The sequence below is a fragment of the Myotis daubentonii genome, chromosome 4 (assembly GCF_963259705.1).
Source record: "Myotis daubentonii chromosome 4, mMyoDau2.1, whole genome shotgun sequence".
Lineage (NCBI taxonomy): Eukaryota > Metazoa > Chordata > Mammalia > Chiroptera > Vespertilionidae > Myotis > Myotis daubentonii.
This window is the reverse complement of record NC_081843.1, coordinates 109,476,471-109,498,589: the sequence shown is the minus strand read 5'-3', so window position 1 is coordinate 109,498,589 and position 22,119 is coordinate 109,476,471. Positions and strand designations below refer to the sequence as shown.

General features: G+C 51.0%; 1 protein-coding gene across 5 annotated transcripts in view; it reads left to right on the top strand.

The window, feature by feature from the left end:
* Positions 1-21,418, top strand: part of OSMR (oncostatin M receptor) — a 48,761-nt gene extending 27,343 nt beyond the window's left edge. For 2 of the 5 annotated variants that reach the window (XM_059694906.1, XM_059694903.1), the window contains 9 exons: positions 2,265-2,341; positions 3,991-4,213; positions 6,191-6,376; positions 7,651-7,755; positions 8,702-8,875; positions 11,920-12,087; positions 16,327-16,408; positions 18,947-19,019; positions 19,288-21,418. In XM_059694906.1, the coding sequence (XP_059550889.1) occupies positions 2,265-2,341; positions 3,991-4,213; positions 6,191-6,376; positions 7,651-7,755; positions 8,702-8,875; positions 11,920-12,087; positions 16,327-16,408; positions 18,947-19,019; positions 19,288-19,863 (1,664 nt within the window). In that variant the 3' untranslated portion in view covers positions 19,864-21,418. Of the gene's footprint in view, positions 1-2,264; positions 2,342-3,990; positions 4,214-5,285; positions 5,474-6,190; positions 6,377-7,650; positions 7,756-8,701; positions 8,876-11,919; positions 12,088-16,326; positions 16,409-18,946; positions 19,020-19,287 lie in introns of those variants that run through there. The other 3 variants (XM_059694905.1, XM_059694904.1, XM_059694907.1) reach the window with 2 other exon arrangements.
* Positions 21,419-22,119: the final 701 nt, after the last annotated feature.

Here is a 22,119-nt window from a genome sequence, read left to right as displayed (position 1 = left end):
GTGTTAGAGCTCCAATAGGCCTCAGCAGACTAGATGGCCCAGCCCTACTTCAAGATAATAAAGTACTACCATTGCCCAGTTTACTGATGAAGCAACTTGGGCCCATAGTGTGAAGAGACTTGCCTAGTTTGCAAAGTTAATGAATGGATGAGAAGTAATAGTAATAATAATCCTATATAATAAAAGGCAAATTGTCCCCTTGGGAGTTCGACTCACCAGGGGTTCGACCGCTGGCTATGACATACGCTGACCACCAGGGGGCGGTGCAGAACGAAGGCAGGCCCCGGCAGGCAGCTGGGGGAAGGAAGGCCCCGAATGGCCCTGATTGTTGACCTGTGCACAAATTTCATGCACTGGGCCTCTAGTAATAACAATAATAATAATAATAATAATAATGGCTGACATTTATGGAGTATGTAGTAGGTGCCAGACACAGCTCAAAGTGCTATCAATGTGTTTCTCTTGTAACCCTCACAACATGCACTCGGCACTATTGCTATCCTTACCTTATAGATGCGGAGACACTGAGGCTCAGAGGATAATGAACTGGCCTGGCCAGTGACTGGGCTGTGGCTGCACCTCACAGCCAGGCAGGCTAACCGCAGAGCCCACCCTCACCCGGAGCTGTATTCCGCAAGTTCTGTCTCCTGCTGTTGTTACTGCAACCTTGAGACCTGCTATTTTAGGGCCAGAGGAAGGACTGCATGTATTTATTTTAGTCCATCTTATTGTTTGTGTTTGTAGGCAGGCAGCTCTTTCTGTATCACCTGAGGAGGCTCATTTTATTTTATTTTATTTATTTATTTTTTATATTTTTATTGATTTTTTACAGAGAGGAAGGGAGAGAGATAGTTAGAAACATCGATGAGAGAGAAACATTGATCAGCTGCCTCCTGCACATCTCCTACTGGGGATGTGCCCGCAACCCAGGTACATGCCCTTGACCGGAATCGAACCTGGGACCTTTCAGTCCGCAGGCCAACGCTCTATCCACTGAGCCAAACCGGTTTCAGCAAGGAGGCTCATTTTAAAGCAGCGACTCTAATTGAGGTGGGTGGGGATGGCACTGCCTGTGTCAGAATTTACGCACGGGGTTGGTCACTGGTCATGCTCAGCAGGCCTCCGCATCGTGTCTGGGGTTCCTGCCCAGCCTGCCCATCCTCACACTCCCCAGGACCCCAATCATTTTTCCTAGCTTTGTGGATTCCTCAAGGTTCCCCCGCTGCAGAAAGCCCTGAGAATAATATGGCATATTCCTCAGTTGTATTTTATTAAAGAATGTGTACTTGAGTAAGGTTGCTTTTTATGCTTGGTTTTTGCAAATTTATTCCAACATTATAATTAAACTTAAGTGCTAAAGGAAAATGGCAAAAGGATAGAGATTTTAGTAAACTGTTTCTTTTAGATTATAGTCTAATAAACCTGAAAACACTTAGCTTTTGATGATGACGAGAAATTAGACGAACCTACTGATGGTGAATTCATACGTTGTTTTTTAACCTCTGAGAGCACTTTGGTGAATGCTGGAAAGCTTGAGCTGTGTGCATTATAATCACACTTCAGTGTAATCACAGATGACACTGGGGTGGAAATTATGTTGACATATATGTGAAGCACTATTGACTGTGCCACCGTGGTCTCTTCTTAAAACACCAACTTATGAACCAGCTAAGATTTTGCATTGACCTTGGGGCCCCCTATTGGGCCCGAGTATTTCAGTAAGATTTTGATTTAATGTTGGCTTCTCCAGCGGCTCCTTTAGCAAATTGAAATCTGCTTCAGTAGAGCCCAGCCGGTGTGGGAATTTACCTCAATAAGCCCCTAGAATTGGTCTAAAAAACGGACAAAATGATTCCAAAATTCTTTGGTGGCTTCCAGAAGCTGAGGCTTGGTGTTCATAAAGGGCTTCCAGGGTGGCGTCCTATTCAGATACAGCAGACCTTTGGTTAAGCACCTACTCTGTGCGCCTAGTGAAGCATGAACAGGGTGGCGTCCTATTCAGATACAGCAGACCTTTGGTTAAGCACCTACTCTGTGCGCCTACTGAAGCATGAACAGGGTGGCGTCCTATTCAGATACAGCAGACCTTTTGTTAAGCACCTACTCTGTGCGCCTAGTGAAGCATGAACAGGGTGGCCACGGATAATGGGCAGAAGCGTCACAGAGAGTGAGAGAGCCTCACGGAGAGCCGCCGTCACGGGAAGCTGGAATGTGCGGCTCTGCATTCACATGGTGACCCAGGACCTTTCCTTGGTTCGTTTCAGCTCCCTCCAAGGCTCCTGATGTCTGGAGAAGCGTGAGGTCCACGCTGGGATCTTGTAACGTCACTTTATTCTGGAAGGTGAGACGCACCGATTCAGAAGGCCAGCTTTCTGTGGCCGTGTCCTTCACCGGAAACAAAGCGGACTTGGCTGCAGTCTTCCAACGTAGGGAACTTAGGGAGGGTCCTTACCGTGAATGCGGCAGGCATCGCCCAGCGGGGGACCCCACGCCACACCCACGTGGCTAATGCTTGCACGGTTCTGTCCTTGACCTTGACCGCCCACTGCACAGATGACCTTTCTCATTGTCAGAACCTGCCTCTCTGTAGCTTCTACTCTGGGCCCCCTCCAACTTGTGCAGCCCCAGGACACGAGTGTTATCAGACTTTGAATGCCAGGTCCTTGAGTCTCAATGTGGGAGAAATGAGCACTGACCTCAGTGCAAGATCAAGCAGATAGTTTATGGAAAGGGCTGTGTGCAAGGGAGTGAACCAGGAAAGAGGAGTCGAGCTCCCCAGGAAGCTTATGGAGGGCCCTTGGGGGGTGGGGGGGCTTGGGAGTGAGGATGAGGTCCATTGTCCCGAGGTGCTCATCTGGTGGAGGCCGAGCCTGGGAGTCACAAGATGTTTTCCCTGGTCAGTGGCCCGCCCAGAGGGCCTGTACAATGATGCTTGTGCAAGCGTTCCCATTACCATTTAATTGGCCAAACAACATGCTGTTAAGAAAGGAGGTGATTGAGTGCATTCTTCCCTCTAAGGATGTGGTTAGGTAATTTCAACGACGGAATTTCATTGAAAGCAGGGAGTCGCGGTCAGGCCTCTGAGGTGGGGTTCTTTGGGCCAAGCTCAAGTCCAGCGTGACCCCACAAGTGTAACTGGAGAAGCACGTTTATCGCCATACTTCAAAGTTACGGTTATTTGAGTAGTCACAGCATGTCTTTAAATTTATGAGTCAAGCTAAAACACTAATATAACCTCTAGGGTGCCTTTGACCTTGACGAATACGCCCATGGCCACCCAGAAGGCCAGGTTTGTGTTCGGAGCTCTCAGGTCCCCAGCGGTTGATACCAACGCTTGGCTGCCCTGAGAGCGCTGGCCCCAGCCACACCCACCCGCTTTCTTCCCATCTCCCCTCTGGCCCCTCCGCCACAAGCCCTGTGTGCACGCGTGTGGACATGCCACTCCGTATGTCCATGTTCTGTCCACCCTGTCTCAGGTCTAGGGGGCACCATCGGTCCTTGGGAAGGTAGGTCTGAGGGACAGGCCCTGGGAGTGGGCTTGGGACTAGGTGAGTAGGGGATTCTCTGCAACTGGGGAATTTTCTAGGAGGGACCGTGGGCCCTGGGGAAGGGGGTGCACAGTTGCGGGGAGGACAGGAGTTGGGCCCTCTGCCGGGGCTCATGGATGGTTTCTCGCCTCAGTACCCATTCAGTCTCCCTTAAGTCCCGGCTAGAGAGCCCCCTGTTCTCTGGATTCCTGCCTCGCTCCCTCTTCTGTGGCCACGTTAGGAGGAGCTCAGCCCTCGGGGGCCTGCTCTCTGCTCAGCTTTAGAGAAGACAGCCTGGTGAAAGGCTGGGCTAGGGGGCTGTTTCCTCTATTAAGTTGTGGTAATTTGTTGGTGGGTGCACATGTGTGTGTAGGCATTTGAGGGACAGAAAAGATTAGAAAGTAAGTGTGCAAACTCCTTCCAGCGGGAAGCCCATTTTGAAATGATTATCAATGTTTTTCAGCCACTGTCCAAATCGCAGGCCCATGGGGAGGTTCTGTTCTACAGTGTAGCTACAAAAAAACAGGACAGACTGTCCAGCTCAAAGCTCTTCTCCGTCCCTGCTCCGGCCAACGGCACAGAACTAAGCCTTGACGGGTGCTCGCACCAAATCCGCGTCACCGCCAGCAACGGTGCGGGCGCGTCTCCCGCGTCTGTGATGGTCGTCACTGGGGACCCCGGGAACCGTGAGTTGTGTTTTGTCTCATTTTATTCTCTGGGAGGACGTTGGTGATGTTACAGGTAGAGCAGGGTGAGTCGGAAAGACAGTAACTCGGGGCGACAGACGTCCAGCGACCACAGTGTTCGCGGTTCCCCTTTGGACCAGGCGTGTCCGCGGCTCCCCAGGGCAGTCCTCCTCGTGTGGGGAGAAAGACTCCAGCCATCGCTTGGGCCATTTCTGCCCTGGCGACTCTTCAACAAACGGGAAATTATCTCAAATTTACTCCAATAAATGCACCACCAACGAACAGCCCTGACGGAGAGTGGGGATGGTGTAAATGTGGCTGCGGCTCATGAAGGATGAGTTGCAGGTGTGATATTGTAAGCTCTGTTGTCAGTCCTTGCCGCCTGTAAAGAGCCCATGAACATTCCAGAGACCATAAGAACCAGTATCGTATCTCCAGAGGGGCTTTGCCAAAGCTGTAGAGTGAACGTGGGGACTGGCTACCCCCCCCCCCCCCCCCGTGAAAGGAGCAACAAGGTGGGAAAGACACTGATTGCCTCCTCGGGCGAGCTGGGCATGGGGGTCGGCGCACTAACCCCACGGGAACACGCTGAGCCGATGCACGCTTGAACATAATACAGTTGACATCCGGGGTCATTCATGAACCTTGCAACACTGTCACTACTATTACATCCTCAGACCCTGCTTACGGGGTGAGGTCAGGTGGTATAAATGTGCCATTCACATTGGGCTTAAATTGGGGTTACGTGGGCTAGAGTAGAGGGTGGTGGTGCTTCGTCTTGTTTTAAGAACGATGCATTACATCAAGTAAGAAAAAGAAAGTAGGATCGCGGCGCAGAAGAAAAACTAAGGAGTTATTTAACGTAAGCGTTGCCTGCCAAGACCAGTACTTATGAGAGGAAATGACTGTATACAGCATTCTGTCCTCATTAGAACCAGAACAGGAAGAGCAGGCATTCCATTCCCCCTGGGGGAGGGGAGACGAAAGAAAGACTGCCGCCGGAGGCCCAGCCCAGACGCTGCTGTCTGTTTCGGGGTTCCCACCATACCTTCCTTCCCCGTGCGGCCTTCAGACCCTCCCCACCCTCTGTGAGGCTCCCTCCAGCCTCCCTGCTGTTCACATTCTTGTCACTGGAGTGGATGAAGACACAGGCGTCCTCTGAGACAGACCAAGGAGGTGACAGACCAAGGAGCTGCCTCTACCTCCCCTCCTCAGACAGTCCTGCAGTTGTACAGAAGCAGCTTGATAAGAGTTGTGATTCTAAATCCCGGGTGAGGTCTTAGTGTGAATGAGTGACGTGAAAATGCTGCTTCAATGTGAGAGAGATGTGTGTCTCTGCTGAAGGGAGAGGGAAGCCCTGTCGGTAGGGTACACACAGGCCTTGGGGAGCTCTGTGCCTTGTACCAGGGCTGCAGGGTCCTTTGGGCGCCCCAGCTGGGTAGTCACGTGGTGCCCTGGCAGAGTTAGCAACACCACACTTTCCCATAATGTTCAGCGGTACGTAGGATAGCCAGATACAATACAGGACGCTGATGAAATTGCAACTGCAGGTAAATAGAGTAAATGTTTAATGTCTGTCTGTACCACGCAATACGTGGTCCGCAGTGGTTGAATTTCTGGGCAGCTGCCCGTGGGCTCACTCTTTGATGGGGGCCGGCTCCCTCTCAGATGGAAGCTGAGACCACTGCCTGGGCACGGGGCAGGCTGTGCAGTCAGCCTCGGGAAATGGGGGATTCCCATCCGCAGGATGTAGGGTAACCCAGCTCTAAGTCGGTAGGACTGGTGGTCCATTAAGACCATGTCCCCTTTTCCCCAGTTGTCAGACCTTACCCAGACTGCCTGGGCACATAAACTATGCTGAGGTGGCAACCTTGGCCACGAGGAGTGTGCACATCCTTGCATATTGCCACTTAGTACCTATCCAGATTGTCTTTTCTCTTTTTGTCCTCGCCTCAATTTCCACCCCTCACATCTAAGAAACAGCAGAGGTTAAAGAAGAAAGAATTCAAGGCACAGAGGGCGGAGTCTCTATGTCCTGGAAACCGCCACCTGGAGATGTCATAGGCTACGTGGTGGACTGGTGTGATGGTCCCCGGGAGTCGTCCTGCGATCTCCAGTGGGAAAACCTGGGCCCCAATGCTACCAGCACCGTCATCAGCTCAGGTGAGAACCTCCCACATCACCATCTTGTCCCATCCACCTTGCAGCACGATCGGCTAGGACAGTGGTCGGCAAACTGTGGCTCGCGAGCCACATGCGGCTCTTTGGCCCCTTGAGTGGGGCTCTTCCACAAAATACTACGTGTGGGCGCACACATACAGTGCGATTGAAACTTTGTGGCCCATGTGAAGAAGTCGGTATTTTGTGGAAGAGCCACACTCAAGGGGCCAAAGAGCCACATGTGGCCCGCGAGCCGCAGTTTGCCGACCACTGGAGGTTGTCTGGTCGCTCTCGAAGATGCTCTGTGATAAATTCATCATTTTGAAATTACCAATCCAGCATGGGTGCTAGGATTTCAAATGTTGCAGGTGATATGGCCTGAGGTTAGATCTACTTTGCCAGAGAATATCTGAGCCTGAGGCTGGGAGAGGGTTTCATGATTTTCATGAATTTGTGGTCTCAGATGAGTGGCAGCATGGCATTCTAACAATTGTCCAGAGAGCTTTTACAAAAGCAAAGAAGTGTGTGGATTTGGGAGACACCTAGGACAGTGATGGGCATCCATCATCGACGCCTCAACTTTAATGGAACATACAGAACTTACCCCCCACATTGCATTTGTAATTTCAAGACTGCCCTATCAGTCAAATCAAAGGAGCCTAGGTTTGTGGCTTGAGCTGGGGTTGGTAGCGCCATCTGCTGGACTCAAGATGAAAACATGGGAATTGTCTGGGTCCAGAGGGTGATAGAGGCCCTGGAGGGCATTCAGTAGCCCTCAGGGACTGAGGAGGCCAGGTTCCCCTTGGCTAGAGAACATCAGTGGCATGGTGGGCGCTGCAGGTGGATTGCAGTGTGAGGCAAAGCCAGGAAGTGGAAGCAAAGCCTTCCAGACACTTGGCTCTCCTGGGCAGAGAAGGCACATCGCTGGAGGGGGTTTGGGTCAAAGGAGGGCTGGCAGTGGCTCTCTGGTCGAATCCTGCACGGTGTCATGCACATGTGTCATACACACGCCTGAGGTGTCATGCACACATGACATGCACATGTGTTTGAGAGCTCTTCCTCCAGGGCTGATGGAGAGAACAGTCCCATGGGCTTGCTTGGAGACAATGGAGGACTCCGAGGCCAGTGGAGGGAGGGCAGGCAGTGGGGGCGAAGGGCAGCACCCCGAGGAGATTACTAGGGGGACACCACTTCCGTTTTCCTTCTTTTCCTTTTCAGGAGGAAAGAGAGGGTCATCCTGTGCTGTTACTGAAAATCTGTGGATTTTTCTTCTCTAGATGCTTTCAGACCAGGGGTCCGATACAACTTCAGGATTTATGGAATTTCTCCAGAAAGGACGGCCTATTTATTGGCGAGAAAGACAGGATACTCCCAGGAACTAGGTGAGTGAAAGCGTGTGGTGTGCCCACGGCAGACTTGCTCAGGACAATCCAGAGACTCAGCTTGGGGTGTAGGAAGTTCCAACACCGTGCCTAAGTTCAGTGTCTTCTTGATTCTGGTCATTGCGTTCTTAACAAATTATTTTTAAACCATACTAACATAAGACATTTTCACTGAACACAACGTATACCAGTAAATGCTTTGCAAAAGGGAAAAACCATTGCTAATTTTCCCAGAGTTCACATGTCCCTGCACAGAGAGACTGTTTTCAATAAACATGGGCGCTCACTCTGTGCAGGTGGACATATGTCACTGAAAGGAGGACCACAGCCAACTCCAGAGGCTGCGGGGCTGGGGCAGCTGAGGAGTCTTATCTTTTTCTCTAGAAGACTTATGCCTTGGCATCGTTTGGGAGAGCTGGGAAGAGGCTGAGCAACCTTCTCGTTCAAGCCGCCCCTTTCACAGATGTAGAAACCCTCCCCTTTCACAGATGTAGAAACACCTCCCCTTTCACAGATGTAGAAACAGATGCCCAGAGAAAAGCAACACAAGGTCACACAGCAACAAGAGAATACAGCTTTTTTAGAAATCGTCTGTTCCTGAATTCTAGGTGCAGCTGCCATTGCACTGCATGGTTTAGAACCGCGTGGGTCTGCTTACATGAGGGTTTGTGTGGTTTTGTTTTTTATTTTTCAATAAATATACAGTCAGGCCTCCACATCCCTGGGTTTCCCATCAGATTCCCAAGTTAATATTGAAAAATATGGCTTTTGATCCGTGTTTGGTTGAATCCACAGATGTGGAGTGCCAACCATAGGCACAGTTCTACACCACACACCGCGTTATATAAGGTACTTGAGCCTCCATGAATGTTGGTATCTGCAGGGGTTGGAACACTTAGAGAATATTTCCAAATCCTGACTCTTCTTACCCCAACTTCCTTCCCAGCTCCTGCAAACAACCCTCGCGTGGACATAAGCAACCTGACACTGCACTCCTTCACTCTGAGTTGGAAGGATTACGCCACTGACTCCCAGCCTGGTTTCATCCAAGGGTACCGCGTCTACCTGCGATCCAAGGAGGAGCAGTGCCCCCCGGGGTTCACAAAGGCAGTCCTCCCAGGTGACATGCGTGCTTGTTTACCCTTGTAACATGTCACTATTTGAAATCATGCGGCAGGCTGCCGTCTGTGACTGTCTATTCTTGCAGGTCAAACAGGTTCTTAAACAAGTTCGTAGGTGGACAGGATGGTGGGGGCCAGTATTTTAACATAAAAACCATGTGGCCTGATATTTTTAGAAGCACCTGAAGTCCCGCCATCTTCTTAAGAAAACCTGCCACGTAGGAAACTTCCTTGCGAACCCCCTTTCCTTTTTCCCTTTGACCTTGTTAAAGGTTATTTATGTATTTTTTAAAATTTTTCAATTACAGTTGGCATTCAGTATCTATATCTATCTATCTATATATATAAAAGCCTAAACAACCGAACAACCGAACGACCGAATGACCGGTCGACTGGTTACTATGACGTGCACTATCATCAAGAGGCAGATGCTCAATCCAGAAGCTTCCACCTGGTGGTCAGTGCACTCCCACAGCAGGAGTGCTGCTCAGCTGACCAATGGGTGCCAGGCGCAGGGCTCACGGCTGGCTGCTGCAGCCCGGAGACCACAGCAGAGTGGCAGCGAGCCTATTGAGCGGTGGTGGCTACAGGCGGAGTGGATGCAAGATGAGCAGGAGCAGCACGGCACCCAGCCTGGGGTCAGGCTCCTCCCCAGCTAGCTGTCACTTTGTGCACTACTACATCCCTTGGGGGATGTCAGACAATCCCTGGCCTGCAGAGATCGGGCCAAAACCTGTAGTCCAACATCCCCCAAGAGATCCCAGATTGCTAGAGGGCACAGGCCATGCTGAGGGACCCCACTGGTGCACAAATCCGTGCACCGTGTCTCTAGTTACTTTATATTAGTTTATAGTGTACAGCATAGTGCAGTGATGGCAAACCTATGACACGCGTGTCAGAGGTGACACACAAACTCATTTTTTTGGTTGAATTTTCTTTGTTAAATGGCATTTAAATATATAAAACTAGAGGTCCGGTGCACAAAATTTTGTGCACTTGGGGGGTCCCTCAACCAGGCCTATGCCCTCTTGCAGTCTGGGACCCCTCAGAGGATGTCTACCTACTGGCTTAGGCCCACTCCCTGGGGGATTGGGCCCAAGCTGGCAGTCAGACATCCCTCTGGCAGCCCGGCAGCCCTCAAGGGATGTCCACTTACCAGCAGGGAGCAGACCTAAGCTGCAGTCAGACATCCTTAGTGCTGCTGAGGAGGCAGGAGAGGCTCCCGCCACCACCACCGTGCTGGCAGCCATCAGCCTGGCTTGTGGCTGAGCAGAGCTCCTCCTGTGGGAGTGCACTGATCACCAGGGGACAGCTCCTGCATTGAGCATCTGCCCCCTGGTGGTCAGTGTGTGTCATAGTGACCAGTCATTCCCAGTCGTTCTGCTGTTAGGGTCAATTTGCATATTACCCTTTTATTATATGGGATAGAGGCCTGGTGCATGGGTGGGGGCCAGCTGGTTTGCCCTGAAGGGTGTCCCGGATCAGGGTGGGGGTCCCGCTGGGGTGCCTGGCCAGCCTGGATGAGGGGCTGATGGGTGTTTGCAGCAGGTCACACCCCCTTCAGGGTGGGGGTCCCCACTGGGGTGCCTGGCCAGCCTGGGTGAGGGGCTGATGGGTGTTTGCAGCTGGTCACACCCCCTTCAGGGTGGGGGTCCCCACTGGGGTGCCTGGCCAGCCTGGGTGAGAGGCTGATGGCTGTTTGCAGGCTGGCCACAGCTCCTTCAGGGTGGGGGTCCCTGCTGGGATGCCTGGACAGCCTGGGTGAGGGGCTGATGGCAGTTTGCAGGCTGGTCAAGCTCCCTCCCTGCCAGTGGGGACCCTCACCCCATGGAGGTTTGGTCAGCCTGGGTGAGGGGCTGATGGCTGTTTTCAGGCTGGCCACACCCCCTTTAGGGTGGGGGAGTCACCACTGGGGTGCCTGGCCAGTCTAGGTGAGGGGCTGAGGGTCATTTTCAGGCTGGCCAAGCCCCCCGGCAATGGAAGCTCCCAGCCTCTCCATTTGTTTTTTGTTTTTTATTCTGGGATTTATTTACCTTCTAAAATTGAAACTTTGTTGCCTTGAGTGGAGCTCAGAGCTGGCCAGGGCAGGGCGGGAAGCTTGGCTTCCTCCATCACTGGGGCAACCAAGCCTCCTGCTTGCTTCAGCTCCATGGCTGCCGGCCGCCATCTTGGTTGAGTTAATTTGCATATAGTCACTCTGATTGGCTGGTGGGCATGGCTTAGGGCATAGCAAAGGTACAGTCAATTTGCATGTTTGTGTTTTATTAGTGTAGATAAATATCAAAAATAGAAGTCTTTGTTTTACCATGGTTGCAAATACCAAAAAAATTTCTATATGTGACATGGCACCAGAGTTAAGTTAGGGTTTTTCAAAATGCTGACACGCCGAGCTCTAAAGGTTCGCCATCACTGGCATAGTGGTTAGCACTTATATAATTTATGAACTGGTCCCCCAATAATTCAAGTGCCTCCTGACACCATGGACAGTTATTACAACATTGCTGACTATATTCCCTCTGCTGTTCTTTACATGCCTGACTATTTGTAACTACCAATCTGTACTTCTGAATCCCTTCACCCCAACCCTCAGCCCCCTCCCCTCTAGCAACCATCACTTTGTTATCTGCGTCTATGAGATGTCTTTATTTTATAGTGACTTTAGAGAGGAAGGGAGAGGAAGATGGGGAAAGAAAAGCATCGACTGGTTGCCTCCCCTATGCACCCTGACCAGGAATCAATATGAGACTGTTGGGTGCAGGGGACAACATTCAATCAACTGAGCCACACCGGTCAGGGGTTATGAGATGTATGTTTAAGTCTCTGGCAAGAGCTTGCCACCTATTACAGAACTGTGCGCTCTCCCCTGATCACCAACATCTCTTGCCTAGTGGATGTTTTGCCTTTCTGGCCAATTCCTAAAAATGTCCCTGCGTGATGAAATTCTGATTTGATTTTTTTGTTGTTTTAAAAATGTTCACAGTGCTGAGTCAGCAGGAGTGTTAGCGCCAGCTCTCTCACATTCCCAATGTTTTTTAAACCACAGATACCTCAGTATGTTGCAAACATGACATCGACAACCCAGAGCAAAAGACATTTGTTGTGGAGAACCTGCAGCCGGAATCCTTCTACGAGTTCCTGGTCACTCCGCGCACGAGGGCCGGTGAGGGCCCGGCCCACCCCTTCGGCAAGGTCACCACCCGTGAGCAGCACGGTGAGTGTCCTCAGTGCAAGGCCGCCGCCTCCCTGAGCCCGGGAACCGCCCCAGCACACACACGCCCGGCTCTGTCCGGATGGGAGCTCTCTGTCTGTCTCTGTCTCTAGACCCAACTGTGTCACAGAAAATGTTACAGAATCGCCCTACAGAAAACAGCTGAGTGGGCTACTCGGCCTGATCATGGCCCAAAACCCGCTCCTGCCTCTCTCCTGCCCCCAGCACTGCTCTGGCGCTCAGGCCCGCCAGTTTGAAAGTCGCAGATGGCTTAGTGCTGGCTGTGGGAGAGCCACACAAGTCCACCGGGGGCAGGCAGTGGTGTGTTCCCCAAGCTGGGCTCAGGGCAGCTGGCCTTTGAGCTGGTTTCACTGGGTGGTGAACTAATTGCTTCCTGGACTGGGCCTCTCCGGGGGCGATGAGAGGCAGATGTGATGAGAGGCGGCTGCAGTTGGGCAAGACATATGTGTTCCCAAACCTGGTGTTTGCAGACTTGGTGGGGAAAGGGTGACATAAAGAGATCATATTTTCAGCCCTAGCCAGTTTGGCTCAGTAGATAGGGCGTCAGCCTGCGGACCAAAGGGTCCCGGGTTCAGTTCCGGTCAAGGGCACATACCTTGGTTACAGGCTCCTCCCCGGGCCAGGCCCTAGTCAGGGCTCGTGCAGGAGACAACCAATCAATGTGTTTCTCTCACATCGATGTTTCTCTCTGCCTTCCCTCTCTCTTCCACTCTTCCTAAAAAAAAAAAAAAAAAAAAAAAAAAATCAATGGAAAATGTCCTTGGGTGAGGATTAAAAAAAAAAGAGATCCATATTTAAAAATGCTCTTGGTCCGAAAGATGAAGAACGAAGGGAAAAGAATGGTAGGAGCTGATTAATGGTAAATAGGAGTCTCCTGGCAAAGCCTGGCCTGCACCCAACAGGAAGTGGGGGAGACAGACTGATGGAGGAAGGAGAAAGCAGGTGTCAGCAGAGGGCACAGAAGGCCCACAGGAGGTGGGAGGGGTCTCTGAAGAACTCCCCCGTGAAAGACAAATGGGCCGAGACGTCTGCCTGACGTGACCAGCTGAAGCTGGGGCTGTGGGACAGGATGGGCTCCTGGGTGGAAGTGCTGCCCGGGGGCCCTGACCGGTGATGGGGACACGCAACTACAGGGGCAGCATGGGGCACTCACTGCCGCCTACGGAACATGGCCCATGTGTCCAAGGCAGGTTACGGGAACACGGCCCACGTCTCTAAGTCAGATCATGGAAGATGTCCATGTGTCCAAGGCAGGTCACGGGAACACGGCCCACATCTCTAAGTCAGATCATGGAAGATGCCCATGTGTCCAAGGCAGATCACAGGAACACGGCCCACATCTCTAAGTCAGATCATGGAAGATGCCCATGTGTCCAAAGCAGATCACGGGAACACGGCCCACGTCTCTAAGTCAGATCATGGAAGATGCCCACGTGTCCAAGGAGGTCACGGGAACACGGCCCACGTCTCTAAGTCAGATCATGGAAGATGCCCACGTGTCCAAGGCAGATCACGGGAACACGGCCCACATCTCTAAGTCAGATCATGGAAGATGCCCATGTGTCCAAGGCAGATCACGGGAACACGGCCCACGTCTCTAAGTCAGATCATGGAAGATGCCCATGTGTCCAAGGCAGATCACGGGAACACGGCCCACGTCTCTAAGTCAGATCATGGAAGATGCCCACGTGTCCAAGGAGGTCACGGGAACACGGCCCACGTCTCTAAGTCAGATCATGGAAGATGCCCACGTGTCCAAGGCAGATCACGGGAACACGGCCCACATCTCTAAGTCAGATCATGGAAGATGCCCATGTGTCCAAGGCAGATCACGGGAACACGGCCCACATCTCTAAGTCAGATCATGGAAGATGCCCACGTGTCCAAAGCAGATCACGGGAACACGGCCCACGTCTCTAAGTCAGATCATGGAAGATGCCCACGTGTCCAAGGCAGATCACGGGAACACGGTCCACGTCTCTAAGTCAGATCATGGAAGATGCCCATGTGTCCAAGGCAGATCACGGGAACACGGCCCACGTCTCTAAGTCAGATCATGGAAGATGCCCATGTGTCCAAGGCAGATCACGGGAACACGGCCCACGTCTCTAAGTCAGATCATGGAAGATGCCCATGTGTCCAAAGCAGATCACGGGAACACGGCCCACATCTCTAAGTCAGATCATGGAAGATGGCCCATGTGTCTAAGACAGGTCACGGGAACACGGCCCACGTCTCTAAGATCACAGAACACGACCCATGTGTCCAAGGCAGATCATGGGACCATGGCCCAAGTCTCTAAGTCAGATACAGATTTCAGTCAGGGAGGCACAATATTTGAGCCCTCTTGCCATTTGGAGTTAATTTCTAATTTATTTTCAGGCTATTTTTCTTCTATCTTTGGTATTTACTTGGCTGGTAGAGGCGGGTGTGTACACACACACACATATAATACATATAATTCTATCTCAAGTGTACTTTCTGCTTTCATTAATCTCCCTTCTTTGTGCTAAGCCTCCTTAGCCTTCACTGGAACTCTAGTTATTATACTGATTATTCTTAGAAAGCAAATCAGTTGCTGCCTAACTGCAGTGACAAGAGTGCCATTCTACCGTCACAAGAGTGGCACAGACGCCACACAGACGCCTCACAGACGCCCTGCTGAGTGACAAAGCGCAGGCCCGCCCCTTCTGTCTGATCAGACACAGAGCACAGAGGCATGTGGGTTGTGCTGCTGAAGACAGGCAGTGGTTCCCCTGGGAGGGAGGTGGCTTCGTGGGGACGTCAGGGAGCCTGCTGGGAGCTGGTAACGTTCCTTTTCTTGACTGGGGCACTGGTCACCGGGGTGTGTTCAGTGTGTGGAAATTCATCCAGTGAAAAGTTTAGCAAACCAGTCTGAGGTTTGGACACTTCTATGGTCAGGTCCCCAGGCTTGCTCTCAGTTACATTTAAAAAGTCCGTCATTTAACCCGATTTTGAGCCAGCTGTAGTCGCCAAAGGGGCTGATTTGGAGAGCAAGGTGCTTTTAGTGGTGTCAGGACAGAGTCTCTTTCCTTCTCCCTGGTGTCAGGGTTCCTTTTGGCCAGTTGTCCAGGTTCCTGCCGCCTTCTCACCATCTGGGTCCTTTTCTCCGGAGCTGAGCGGCCTTGTAGCAATGGCTGGGCATCGTCCCAGGCCTGCCCTCCCTTACAAAACTCTAGCACTCCCTCCCCACCCCTCCCCAGTCCAACCCATTCCTTCCAGGACAGCACGTGGTGGGGCGGGGGCCTGGGGAGGGCAGGGAGCACATGGAGGGACAGAATCCACTCCATGTGAATGGCCGTCAGCCTCCAGACCCTCCCTGTGCACTTTGCATTTGTCAGAGAGGGTGCGGCCGCCAGCGGACTTCCTAATGGGGGGCTGGCACGCAGTGGGACAGGAAGAGGGGCACCAAGGGAATGAAGCTCCGGTTGGGGTGACTTGTCGGAGAAGTAGCAGTGGAGTCATTATCCAGTTAAAATATTCACTACATCAGAGACTAACTAGAAGGGGTGCAAACCCCAGGTTTGGGGACAAATACTTCTTGTCCAACCGCACGCGTCTCTCATGGCCCTCAGAGAGGCCAAATCAGGAAGCAAACCTCAAAATCTCAGTGGCATACAGAAACCAAAATCTCTTTATGCTCACAGCTCACTGGGCCAGGCGGGCTCAGGTGTGTTTCACGCAGCTCCCCTGGGGCTCAGGCGGAAGGGGCAGCGGCGATCAGGGGCACAGTCTCGTCCTGGCGCATATCAGGCGCACAGAGGACAAGCAAAACTGTGAGCGAGTGCATCGACATGAACTCCTACCATCCCATTGGCAAACCCAGGCCCATGGCTGGGCCCCAAGTGCCGGGGCACAGAAAGACACCCATCCGGGCCAGAGGGCAGAGTAGAATCTCACACGGATTTGGGGGGGTGGGTAGAGAACTGGGAGCGATGGCCCATGTATCAGAGGAGATATCAAGTCTGGTCACAAGTGTCAGGGCAAGTGTGCCCTGTGCTGGCTGGGTGGTTGTCTGTCTCCCCGCCCCCCCCAATCTGCCGCCCCCGCCCCAGGCAGGCAGGTCCCTTATTGACTCTTACACATGTAGACTTTTGAGAAATAATAAACACATAAAGTTTCTCTCAACCTAAAACTTATTTTTCTTCCTTTGAGGAGGGACAGGTACTCATTTAAAATATCGCCTTCTTTCTCTTTCAGCCCATGCACTGATCCGCATCATCCTCCCCATGGTTTTCCTCCTCCTGCTCCTCACGGTCCTGTGCTATGTGAAGAGTCAGTGGTACGTGTGTGGGGGCGTTTATCTAGGAAGAGGGTCAGGGAAAACTCTGGAAAGAAGTCTGATAAACAGAAATCACACCAATAATATGAGGAATAGGCTGGAAAGACAAGGGCAGAGGAGGCTACAAGGAAAGTTGAAAAAATGTTCAACATTTTGCTTTTGGGGTCAATATAAAGAAAACCATAACCATTTAAAAAGATGCAAGACTTGTTCAATAACAACAGCTAATATTTGTACGTCACTCACTGTACAGTTGGCCATGTTCTAAGTCAAGCATGTCAAACTCATGGCCCACGGGCCACACGCAGCCCACAACAAATATTTTTGTGGCCCAGCCAATATAATGTTATGTAAGAAACATTTTAATAAAAATTTCATAACTTAATTTTTACAATATCCTATTATACATAATCTGTATATATAAAAGGCTAAGTGACCGACTGTCCGTTCATCCAACTGTTCAACCGACCAGCGGGTACATATGACTGCACTGGCAGTTTAAAAATAAACGTTGACTCGCATATGCGCGATACATATAAAGCTCTTGCTGACACCAATTGCACACGTGTCTTTTGATCTGTCATTGTCGATCGTGAATTTGGTTGTTTTTGTTGACATTCTGAAGCTGAAAGAAAGCCACGTCGTTAACAGAATATGTCTGAAGACCAACTACTGGCACAACTGTCCCTGTCTGACACTGGCCTCCCATTTAAATTAATTCAAAGACAGTTTCCCGTGATGCCAGCATTTGCAATGACTATTAATAAATCACGAAGACAAACTTTAGACCATTGGTCACCAACCTTTCAGACACCATGACCACCAGTGGTCCGCGGACCACTGGTTGGCGACAGCTCCAAAGGTTTCCTTAAACCAGCGGTTGCCAACCTTTCGGACCTCACTGACCACCAGTGGTCCACAGACCACCGGGTGGCAACCGCTGCTCTAGACAGAGTAGGAATATTCCTACCTGAACCTGCTTTCAGACATGGTCAGTTATATGTTGCTTTCTCTTAAGTTCGAAGAGCGTGTGACGTTAAAGTTGTAAATACTTAATCACAAGGGAAATTAGTCAAGCACTCTGAAAGTGTATTTACTCAATGTGGAATACAGGGAGATATTAGAATAAGTTTAATCAATTTATCAGTCATTGTTTTTATCAATGATGTTTTTATATCATGTTTTTGTTGTTTTTATATCATGTTTTTTATATCATGTCTTTGTTGTTGTTTTATCATGTTATTAGTCAATTTATATATTATTTTCATATACATTTGCCACACCAGCATGGCCAAAGGTGAGCCTGAGTGGGGGCGGTGAAAGCTTTAGAAAAGACAGACAAGAGAAGAAAGCTGGGTCTGGGTGGGACGCTGCCCTCTCTAATGGAGAGAGACAGTGCCACGGCCTATAAGCTGTCTCTTTATTTTATAGCCAGATTTCACCAGGCAAAGTAAGGGCATGGTTACAACGTTCTCATGGATTTTGAATCTACTCAATTACATGCACCTGAACTCTATCAAGCCCACATCACTCAGGCACGTGGGGCCACGTGTTCGAACCATCGGTTCAAACTTACAACCATAGCTGTTGGCTATAATTGTGCTGGGAAGGCTCTGCCCTCCAAGCTGGGACTTGCACATGGCCACGAGAGGACTGTGCCCTCTCATTAGTCCGAGGCTTGAACCTGTCCAAACACTGTAACCGCTCTCCACATACATTGTACTAATTCTTTCATCTCTGACACTTCTATTATAGAGAAAGGGCAAATAGCGATATTAAAATATTTCTTCTATTTAATTTCCTTTCAATGTGTATGAATCCATGCACCACTAGTTATTAATAACAAACTACAGCATTCACTAATGACTGATTCCTATAATCATGTTGCATTCATTTCCCTTTCGTGCCTTACCACAGTTGCACCATTTCTCTCTACTAATAACAGCAGCAAATATTTTAGCAGCCAATTGCCATGTCATTAGCCTTAGACTGACTTGTTTGGTGTGCACAACATATTTAGCTTTCGGAGAACAAAAAAAAAAATAGGTTTATTTGCATTGCATTTATTAATTTGTGCAGTTATTCAGTGTCTGGTCAGTTAATGTTCAAGAAAAAAATTAATTTTTATTAAAATGTTCTATAATTTAATGTTAACATCTATTTCATCCCTTTGAATTCAGCATGTCTCTATCGAAATAAACCTACGTTTCTATGAAGCTTTTGGTTTTTTGTGGCCCATATACACTTAAACCTTGTTTATTTGGCTCGTGTTAGCCTTTGAGTTTGACATGCTTGATCTATAAGTGCTGACATATAACAACTCACTCAATCTCACTGCCCCACCCTGAGCACCATCATTGTCTCCATGGAACTGATGAGGAAATTAAAGGTACACGAGGGTTAAGCAGCTGACCCAAGGTCACAGTTAGTGAGCCACAGAGCAAGGTTACAACCCAGGAATCTGACTTTAGGGTTCTCATTTGTAACTATTCCAACACATTCAAGCAAGATTCAGTCTCATTTTCACTGCTTTTCTAGGATGAAGGAGACGTGTTATCCTGACATTCCAGACCCGTACAAGAGCAGCGTCCTGTCCTTACTAAAACCCAAGGTAAATGCTGGGAATTGTATGGAAACCCTAGACCTATGAGACTCCAGCCCCGGCTGGGCTGTAGCAATTGCACTTCCGTGGACTTCCCAGGAAGACAGACAGAGCGAGCCAGGCCCCTCTCCCCCAGGGCGTTGGGGGGGGGGGGCGGGGGGGAAGACACCCTGCTAACCTCGTAACACTGACCAGGAGGGACCAAGAAAAGCGGCAGCTCCACGCACCTCCCACAGACAGGCCCAGGTCACATTTCCTGTTTCTGTTTCCGTGCCAGGAGAACGCCCACCTGACAATCATGAGTGCCCATGACTGCATCCCCGACAAGCTGGAGGTTGTGAACAAGCCCGAGGGGATTAAGGCCCAGTTCCCAGGCGCCAGGAAGTCGCTGGCAGAAACGGACCGCGCTAAGCACGACTACATTTACCTCCTGCCCACGGAGAAGAGCTCCACGGGCCTGGGCCCTGGCATCTGCTTTGAGAACTTGACCTACAATCAGGCAGCCCCTGACGCTGGGTTCTGTGGCCCCGACCCAGCACCCCACACAGGCCCCCCAGGGCTGGGGGACCTGCTGACTGCACCTGGGAATTTGCTGAGGTCCCTAGAGCCGAGCTACATGAACTCCCCGGGGGAAACCCCAGCCGGAGAGACCACTCTGAATTACGTGTCCCAGGTGGCCTCACCCACATCTGGGCACAAGGACAGTCCCCCAACAAATTCCCTGGAGCTGGCACCCCGTTCCGAGTACAGAATGCAAACGGCCGTCCCCCTGGGCCTCGCCTCACCTTCCCCGAATGAGAATAGCAGCCTCTCCCCCGTGAGCCTTTTGGATCCAGGCGAACACCGCGGCTAAGCATGCATCCCTTTCACACCTTCACGCGGTTACAGAGACACCCGAGAGGCACGGCCGGCCCCACCCCATCGCCAGGCCCCCACGGCGGGCAGGTCGGCCTCAGACAAGATCACTGCCATCGAGCTAGGTTTCCAAGTTCAGAAGCCATGAAACTGACCTCCCTCCCTCGCAGCAGGCTCGCGGTGGAAACGCCCGCGTTGTGGGAGCGGGGACCCTGCTTACCTGGTGGCTGCATGTCCCAGGCTCGCCTTGTAACAGCCTCCCTGGCCCCCCTCGCAGGGGCAGACCCCATCCTCGCAGTCCCGGGCAGGGCGGCTCCGGTCCTGGAATTCAGCCTGTAACCAGAAAGGTTTCCATTAAGTTCCACCCCCACGTTTCCTAACTTAAGGGTAAAGGAGCCAGACTGAAGCCTTTAATTGAAAAGGCCACCGGCGTTTCGTTCCTAGAGCCTACGTTGTCAGTGTTTACTTATTCTAGGTGCATTTCATGAAAATGTCACAGATGCCTGAGACCAACACAGGTTGGACTTGTCTCGCAGTGACTAGAACTGGCCGTGCATTGGCGCAGTAAAAACTCCTGGGGGCGCAGGCCTTGCCTAACAGGTGAGACAGTGCCCGTGTTGGGAAGACCCCCACCCTGTCCTCTCTCACTCACCACCGTCAGAGGGACTGGCCAGGGACTCCCAGTGTCAGGATAACGGCGCTGCCGCTTGGTGGACACCGGTCTGCCACCGGAATCGTTGATGACTACCTCAGAGAGAGGAAAGCGCAGCATTGAGTAGTTCCGTTTACTTCCCATGGTTCCTCTTTTCTTTCAAGAACTGCCAGGTACATGGCCTGTGTCCATGTGGCATCCTTCGGACTGTGCAGCAGGTGGTCAGGGCCAAGTACCCCCTCCCTCTCATCCGTATGTCTGCATTAGCAAGTGAAGACCCCTTTGGGCAGAGCTCCTAGAGGCCACCTGGAGGGAACTCGCTTCTGGCTCAGCAGCCTCGTCTCCTTGAACCTGTGTGTGGACGCGAAGCCGCGCAGCAGGTGCTCCGCGCACGCAGCTCCTTCCTCTGCCTCCTGCCTGTCAGCCGCAATGTGGGTCGATCACGTTTCTCAACAAGCACACCTGGGGGTGCCGTTTGCCTGATGAAGACGGCACTGCCTCTGCCTCTGGTACCCCACGCCCCACACTCCAGGCTCAACCCCACGGAGAGAGGGAGGAAAGGACCCGCCTCAAGCCAGCTGGCTGTCAGCCGGCCTCCACGTACCTGCACACACCAGGGCTTCTGTTCGGACTCTTCAACGCTGTGCTCGCATGTATCTAAGCCTTTTCCTAACACCGTACCAACGAGTATCTCGGTTAGTAATTCCGAGAGGACCTTGGGTTCAGTGTTGTCATTTGCCCTCGTGTTCCTTTGTCACGACGCAATCGTAAAAGCCCACAGAGATGTCAGTGGCAGTGATGACTGACTTGTAAACAGTCCTTCGTAGTTTAAAAAAATAATGCCTGCCCTGGAAGTCGTTTTTGTTGTAACAAGCTCTCATTAAAGAGTTTCACCACTGTTCATGCTTCCTCTGCCTCCATGAAATAGAAACCTAACCATTAGCATAGCTCAAACATCACCTCAGGAGCTGGTGTGCCCGGATGCCACTCGAGCCCTCCTAGTCAGGATCTCTGGCATGAGGCCTGGCGTCTCTGTCCACCTGGCATTCATTCGGATGCACACTCAGCTTTGAGACTCGCTGGCCTAAGTCAAATGAAGGCAACTTTCTGAACCATAACAAAACGCCAGTAGGAAATGCTAGACTAATAATAACCGTTTGCTTACAGTTTCACTCTAACTATAGTTTTGGCTATAAACATTCCTCTCCCATGTTCAGAACCACCAAGTAAATTAGTATTTCAAACCTTCAGTTTCAATACTGTATGGGCAGGGTACCCCGACGATTCAGGCTGGGGCAGGGACCTTGTCGCACAGCAGCTACGGAATCTGCTGACATTCTAACACCCGACTCCCATGACTTCACGCGAAACTGGCTCTCCCTGGAATGTGTTTATTAAGGTCTAGTTGAATTAGACATCTGTTTGTCCTACGAGCTCTGCAGAAAGATAAGCTGGTCTTCATCTCAAAGAATTTAGAAAACATTAAGTATTTTGCATAAAGAACTTTAAAGATAAAACGCCTGGAGAATCGGTTAAATTTTTACAGCACGGTAACAGAGTAGTGTGTTCAATTTAACGGACTTAGCAAATGCCATTGTCTTG